At 41.5% G+C, this 7,658-nt stretch overlaps 1 protein-coding gene across 4 annotated transcripts; it reads right to left on the bottom strand.

Annotated features, from left to right (window-relative positions):
- Nucleotides 1-414: 414 nt before the first annotated feature.
- Nucleotides 415-5,786, bottom strand: RAMAC (RNA guanine-7 methyltransferase activating subunit). Of its 4 annotated transcripts, none has more exons than XM_027520742.1 (5): nt 5,679-5,786; nt 4,917-4,965; nt 3,611-3,633; nt 1,955-2,133; nt 415-1,239 (listed from the first exon to the last, which is right to left on the bottom strand). In XM_027520742.1, the coding sequence occupies exons 4-5, from the start codon at nt 2,122-2,124 to the stop codon at nt 1,053-1,055; spliced, it is 357 nt and encodes a 118-aa protein (XP_027376543.1). In that variant the 5' UTR covers nt 2,125-2,133; nt 3,611-3,633; nt 4,917-4,965; nt 5,679-5,786; the 3' UTR covers nt 415-1,052. The 4 variants fall into 4 exon arrangements, with proteins under 4 accessions (XP_027376543.1, XP_027376544.1, XP_027376541.1 ...); XM_027520743.1 differs by lacking the exon at nt 5,679-5,786 and adding an exon at nt 5,317-5,610; XM_027520740.1 differs by lacking the exon at nt 3,611-3,633.
- Between the last annotated feature and the right edge of the window lie 1,872 nt (nt 5,787-7,658).

Genomic DNA, 7,658 nt, shown 5'->3' with positions numbered 1-7,658 from the left:
TCTCACCGTATTAATCAATGGACTAACTACCAAAATTTGAGGGAAAATACTTACAAGTATTTTATTTGAATAAAACCATTATAATGGCCATTAAAATGATGGGAAATATGGTGCTCATTCTGAAAGGAAGTTTCAGCATCACTGGATTTACAGAAGAGGAGGCAGCAAAAATGCACATCTGGAGGTGAAATAACATTGTAAACTCAACCTACATTAAATACCATAAAAGTAAATAGAGTCAAAATACAGCATTATTTACATATAACTGAGAAGAAAGGGAACATTACAGAGTTAAACTTTTGCATAACGTGTAATGTTTATGTAAGCAAAAGCCTTAGAGTTTGTGTAAAATGACTGTGTGCCTTAATCCCACTCACCACTAGATTTATAAATAAGACACTGAAACTGAGACTGATTCCTTCCTGATTTTATAGCTTTATTCTTGATATCCCTCTAAAAAGAGACCAAAATGATTGTGAAGATGACTCATACCTATAGAGTAACTACAAAGTTCCACATTCACATAACAACAAAAGCCAAATGAAATATACTGCAGTTGTTTTACCTTTCAATTACTACTGGGTACAACACATCATAAGTAGGCATAGTGGTGCATTTAGGAGCTGACTGTACTCCCTGTGTAAAATTTGAGGAATGCACACATCTGAGTATAGGGATATTTCATCTTACAAATTAAAAGCAAGCATTTTCTACATAAAATTTTTATTTCTGTGTAAAACAAAGACAACTCCTGAAGGTCTAACAAGGAAAATTATATACAACATTCAAAACACTATTAAGTCATGAAACAAAGATGAATCTGAGGTAGAAGTCAAGCAATATAACCCACAACCTTTTTAGGGGAGTATTTATTTCCAGCAACCATCATGTCTCTCCAATAAGAGCAAATTTTTTAAAAGTCCCAAGTTCCAAAAAATTAACAATCCATTTTCTACAATCAGATGTAAAACTATGACCAACAAAAGACACAATGTAAACTTTTGTCATGTTAACAGAGTAAATAATTTTACTAAAAGTTGGTGACACTTCTATCAGTAGTAGCCATAGGGAGGCCTTTGGTTGTAACCATAGTGTCCATATTGATGGGGGTAGTAAGGTTCTTGTCTGTGCTGCGGGTAATTGTTACCCCAGGATCGTCCATGCCATTGATTGGATCGATTGTCACTTGGCCACCCCCGTCTGCTATCCCTACCTCTAAACTGTCTGTTATCTTGCAACCTACAACAACAAAACAGAAATATTTTTATACTTCCCTTAAGAATAAAAACACATGAGAAATCTAGCCTGGTGCATTTCATTTCTCAATCTAATACTCAGTAAACAAAAGAGTAAAAACCAGTTCTCTTTAGAGTGTTATTGCACCAGGTATTCAAAACTTTCCTAAAATTCAGATCCAGTATTATACTGGATAGACTTTGCAGAGAAGAGGTAAACTATAGCTGCAAACTCAAAACAATAGGATGGTTCTGAAGCAAACTAAACCTATTCAGTTGTTCAAAAGCAGTATGGTAATATTCCTTTTATCTATTTTGAGGTATTAAATGGAAGTAATTTCCATTGTATAAACTTCTTTCTAAATGGAAACCAAAACAATACCTTCTTTATGGAATTTAATGTAAACGTTTTGTAGAAGACCCTAGGTTTTTAAAGCATAATTGCCAAGAAAATATTAGTCCAGAGAAAGATTAAAAAAAAAAAAAAAACCCATTAAAATACACATACACATGGCTGCATAGCAAGGGGAAAAAAATATGGTGCTGACAAAATATTAAAGCAAAAATTTATCAGGGACTTAAGCAGTTACTAGGCACTCAGTATAGCACACTGAACAAAAACACTGATGCCTGCCCTCATGGGCCTTGGGGGCTAGATGATTCGAGCTGTCCTCTCCCAGATCAGCCATCTGCATTTACTCTTCAGAAGTAATACATACCGATTGCCTCTATTTCTCAGGCTGCCACCAGCTCTGCTATTCCATTCCTCAACAATCGGAGGGGAATCAGGAGGGCGTTTTAAGTATTCTTGGTATTCTTTGTCATCTTCTGTGAATCTACTGGCAAACATCTCTTCAAAATTTGGAACAGCTTCAGAAGTGTCAGTCATTCTGAAATTCTGTACAGGTTTTTAATGTGTTTCTATTAGAATTTTTTTTTTAAGTAACACCATCTTTACCAGATAGAAAATAGGAAGTAAACACTTTTAGGCAGAGTATGCGTAAAGCCCTTGTGTACCTTTAAACCTCAGACAGGCTAGATTCAATTCAGTCTTTCTTCACTACTATAACAGAGGCACTGTGCTAACTAGGAGCCTGGGATACAAAGATGAACAATATATCATGAACCTTGCCCACAAAGAGCTGAGATCTGGTAGAATAGACAGTTGTGGTATAAATATAAAGGGAAGAGCAGCAAATGTCAAGAAATGAAGCTCTAAAAGTGAGCAAAAGTCAAATAGTGAAATACTTTGTATTTAATGTAAACAACTCTGCTTTTTCTGAGGCAAAGGGGTGGTTTAAGCAGGAAAGTCTCAAGAGCAAATTTACCATTTAGAAGGATCACTTTTCTATTAATAACACTGTAGAGAACAGATTAGTGAGTTTAAGGGCAGATTACTGCAATAACATAGGTGACATGGTGAGGATTTAATCCGAGGCACAGACTGTGAAAATAGTTTTAAAAGAATTCCAAAAGGAATCAGTCACTGAGTAGATGTTATGAAGAGAGGAGGGGATAAAGGATAACTCCTAGGTTTGTGGCCAAATAATTGGTCAGGTTATGGTATCACAGGAACTAGAAAGTGAAGGTCGGTGAAGATCCACACTGAGTTAAGTTAGTTATGATGTGTATATCCACATGAAGAGTCAGTTCACAGTTTAAATATCTGGGACAGAGAACTGGGTGGACAATGAATGCAATGGGATACATCAGTTTTGCTGGTGGATAATGCTGTGAGAATGAGACTCCTCAGGAAGGCTATGGAAAAAGAAAGAGTATCAAAAAACAATCCTAGAGAACATCACCGTATAAAGACGATAAAGAAGGGCTAAGAGGAGAACCCAAGAGATTATCATAGAAGGCAAGAGATTAAAGAGTGAAAGGTCATTAGTGTTGAATAGTAACTGGAAAGAACCAAGAGAAAATTAATTCGATTTAGCCATTAGGAGCTGATTAGAGTAGCAGGGATTAAAGCAGGACTACAATTAATTAAGAAGTAATTGGAAAGTAAGGAAATAGAAATCTACACCCATTAGTCTATACTAAGCTTTCAAGAGGCCTGGCTGGAGACACACACAAAGGGCAGTAGCTAAGGGCTTACTGGAAGATTATCTCTTTTTCCCCAGACTAAAACACCTGATGGTTGGTGACAGGAAAATAAAAGAAGAGCCAACAAAGAAAGAAAAAGACTGAAAATACAGTGAAATGAAGTGAAGTCACTCAGTCATGTCCAACTCTTTGCGACCCCATGGACCGTAGCCTGCCAGGCTCCTCTGTCCATGGGATTTTCCAGGCAAGAATACTGGAGTGGATTGCCATTTCCTTCTCCAGGGGATCAAACCCAGGTCTCCCGCATTGTAGGCAGATGCTTTTACCCTCTAAGCCACCAGGGAAGTCTCTGGAAAGACAGACAAAAAGGCCTTTAAACACAGAGCTATTAAAGTCGAAGGTAATTACTATAGAATGGTATCTAATATATTTTCTCTTTTTCTCTAATACATTCTTATTCTAGGTGTTCTGACACATGAAAAGAAGTACTACAAATATTATGTAATGGCTATGAAAACAAATTTTTTTCAGCTGAGTTTTCCAGGGCAATTATGGATTCACATTTGAAGCCGTATTTACCCAAATTTTCAGAGAGCTCCCTACCTCTGAGAAAAGATTTGACTTAGGCTGCAGAAGGCCTAATCCTTGAGGAATCAAGGAAGAAAGAGTTCACTTCTTTTTATCTTCAACCAAGATCTGGAAGCCAGCCCTGGAAGTATTTTGGAGGTAGCTCCAGATGCCCTGGGGCTTCCCTGATAGCTCAGCTGGTAAAGAGTCCACCTGCAATGCAGGAGACCCCGGTTTGATTCCTGGGTCAGGAAGATCCCTTGGAGAAGGGAAAGGCTACCCACTCCAATATTCTAGCCTGGAGAATTCCATGGACTGTATAGTCCATGGGGTTGCAACGAGTTGGACAGGACTGAGCAACTTTCACTTTCACTTCACTCAATGTCCAGTCCTTTCTTGATGCAGTCCCATCCCCTACCTTTCCTAACCTAAACCCTATCTTTCTATTCTTTGCCTCAAGACTTGTTTTATGATGTGGGGTATATATGACATCATGTTAAAACTTTAAAACCAAATCTCTCTTATTTGACATCCTAGAATTATTTTTCTTCCTTTATCAATTCAGTTATAATAAAAAGCTTTTGTCAAAGAGATGTGATAGTAGAAGACAGCTTTTTCATTAGTTTGTCTTTCCTCCAAACTCCTCAAAACTCATGCGAATATTTATAATACTACTGTTGTCCCAACGAAATTAAACAAAGATTATTATTTGGATTAAAGAAACAGTATCTAGATGTTTTAACTTCTAGACATTAGAGTATGTCTTATTAAATACTAATGTGTCTGAGATTGGCAAACAGCTGTCAAATTCTCAAATCCAAGGTACAGTTTAAGATAGATTCAGCAAATTAAAACCGTGCCTCAATGTCTTTAGGAAACACTGAAATCACCAGAAAGATGACCCATACCTAACCAGAGAGGTGATAAAAATCATAAGGCAAGGCAAATATGCTATTGTATTTAATGTTCGCCCAGGATCCCGCTCCCACAAATAAGCAAATGTTTATCAACTTTATCATTACTGGTGAGGATGAAAGGATTTTCATTGATCCATGCTTTACTCACCTCAGGGATTTGAAGCGACTGTTCTGTTTAATGTTTAGATTGTGTAGATCTGTGGGAAGAAAAACAATAAACTTTACTCCCTTGAAAGAAACCCTCAAATGGTGTGTGCCGCGGGGACGGGAACCGTAAGGATCTTTAGTTAATTAAGTGGTAGGATTAAAAGACTTCCGACGCTAATTTGAAACAGGAAATTGGAGCTTAAAGTGCTACCGAAGAGCTACAAGACTTGTCCTCCGGGCCTTCAAAATCAATCCGAGCGTGAATAATAACTAGACAAAGTATGTTCTTTTCTGTTAAAAACAAACACAACAACAACAAACAAGGTAGATGTGTACTCGAGGACGGCTAGTTTTTAGGCCCTAAATAAAACCACACGGAACTTTCGCTGTGGGTCACTGACCTCGGAAAGGACTACCCAGAATGGGCAATCATGCCCTGAGAGATGAACCCAGAGAGTTAACCGACGAAGACACCGACTGAGAACCGCTGCGTTTCTCAGTTCTCTCTCGCAGCTTTGACTGCTGGGCTCCTTCTAAAACACCTCGGCCCCAGGCGCGAGGGAAATCAGAGGCCAAGAGGGGGGAAGCGGCTTCTGGTTTCGCCAAAAAGTCCGGTCCCAGAACTGCAGAGCCCGAGGACACCTCGCCGGCCACTCAGTTCGGCCTGCCCGCCCGACTCCCTCCTCCCTGCGGCCCGAAAGGACTCCTCCACCCAGGACTGTGTCTATCCCGCTCAGGGCTCCGGATGCGCACGTAAACCTACCTCCGGTCCAGGGCGCTGGCACAGTACCTCTGTGTACACTCCTTCAGCTCTCCCAGGTAACAGAGCCACTTCGGCCAGAATCCGACCGCCTCCTGACTTCCGCTTCCGGCGCGCTGAGGCCGAGGCAGGCCTGTGAAGTCTCGCGGGATCTTCAGATCTCCCTGTGCATTTTTCCCAGTTTTCTCAATGCTGATGGCTTGTGCGGGGCTCTGCGGGAGTACTTGCTGCTCCTGCTAAGTCGCTTCAGTCGTGTCCCACTCTGTGCAACCCCAGAGACGGCAGCCCACCAGGCTCCCCCGTCCCTGGGATTCTCCAGGCAAAAACACTGGAGTGGGTTGCCGTTTCCTTCTCCAATGCATGAAAGTGAAAAGTGAAAGTGAAGTCGCTCAGTCGTGTCCGACTCTTCACGACCCCATGGACTGCAGCCTACCAGGCTCCTCCGCCCATGAGATTTTCCAGGCAAGAGTACTGGAGTGGGTTGCCATTGCCTTCTCCGGCGAGAGTAGTTAGGTCGGGCTAAAAGTGTTGATGCTTTCCGTGCGCTTCCAACTGGCCTGGTGACTGGTAGGAAGAGACGCATCGCTGTATTTTGAGCCCTCTTGATTTGGAGCCGGCGACGGCTAGGGACGAAAGTTCTGGAACTTCTCAGCTGAGAAGGGCGGGAAAAGCTGCCTTCGGCCGCCTGCGCCGAGTCTGCGTGAGGAATTTGAGGCGATTGCCGGCCGAGTAGGCGCGAGGGGATCCCTTCAGCGATACTACACCCTTCACTCCTGCTCAGGCGAACCTCAGTAGTAAGATTTCTCTAGTCCGTTTTGTACCTGTTTTTACCGAAACACGGCCCCACTCTGCTCCAGCTTAAGTCGTCAGTACCCAGCTCCCTTCGGGAGTCTTGTCCGTTTCTTCTGTAATGTTCGTAGGTGTATGCTATGCTATGCTATGCTAAGTCACTTCAGTCGTGTCCGACTCTGTGCGACCCCAGAGACGGCAGCCCACCAGGCTCCCCCGTCCCTGGGATTCTCCAGGCAAGAACACTGGAGTGGGCTGCCATTTCCTTCAATGCATGAAAGTGAAAAGTGAAAGTGAAGTCGCTCAGTCGTGTCCGACTCTTAGCGACCCCATGGATTGCAGCCTAACAGACTCCTCCGTCCATGGGGTTTTCCAAGCAAGAGTACTGGAGTGGGGTGCCATTGCCTTCTCCATCGTAGGTGTATAAACGCTGACTATTCCGCAGAGTATTTTGGCCTCCTTCCTCCCAAATTGCTTTCCAGAGTGGCTCCCTCATTTCTTTAATACTCTCATGAGTTTCCAGCTTGGAAACATCAATGTTTCAATTTGATGCCGTTTCTGTTTGCCCCATTGATACTGACCAGCGTTTTTGGCCTTTCTCAAGCAATAGAAATTGACTAGTGACAAGAAATTCAGGGGAGGCTCTGTTGAGGCTCATGTCTCTATCTTGGGATGTTGAAATTCTATCCTTTAATTAAAGCTGAATGAAATAATAGCTCCATCTAGAAATAAGTTTTCCTTCTACTGAATGTTCATTATGCTTTGGAAACCATTCTTAATCTGTTCATTCAGTACCAGTTTCTCAGTTGGAACTTCTATTTGTGTACAAGTCTTTTCTCCCTTCTAGACCATAACCATTCATTTCTGCATCCTGAGTGTGTAACGTAGTGCTTTGTATAAAATACGCACTCAGTAAGTGTTTGTGGAATGAATGATGAACTGTGAATGTTCCAATCTACGTTTTAGAGACATTACCCTAGCTCAAGTGTGAAAGATAGTATGAATGGGAAGATAGGATAGTCTTGGTGTTGGGTAATAAAGGTGAAAGCAAAAAGACCAAGATTACAATAATTGATTGGTATAGTAGCCAAGTGGATGATGGGAGAAAAGAATCAGGAGGAATCAGAAAAGACTCCAATTCTTTAAGTCTTGGAAATTGTAACTGAGAAGGGAGGTGCATAGCATGTGTTGGTT

The sequence above is a fragment of the Bos indicus x Bos taurus genome, chromosome 21 (assembly GCF_003369695.1).
Source record: "Bos indicus x Bos taurus breed Angus x Brahman F1 hybrid chromosome 21, Bos_hybrid_MaternalHap_v2.0, whole genome shotgun sequence".
Classification (NCBI taxonomy): domain Eukaryota; kingdom Metazoa; phylum Chordata; class Mammalia; order Artiodactyla; family Bovidae; genus Bos; species Bos indicus x Bos taurus.
This window is presented reverse-complemented; position numbering and strand designations above follow the sequence as displayed.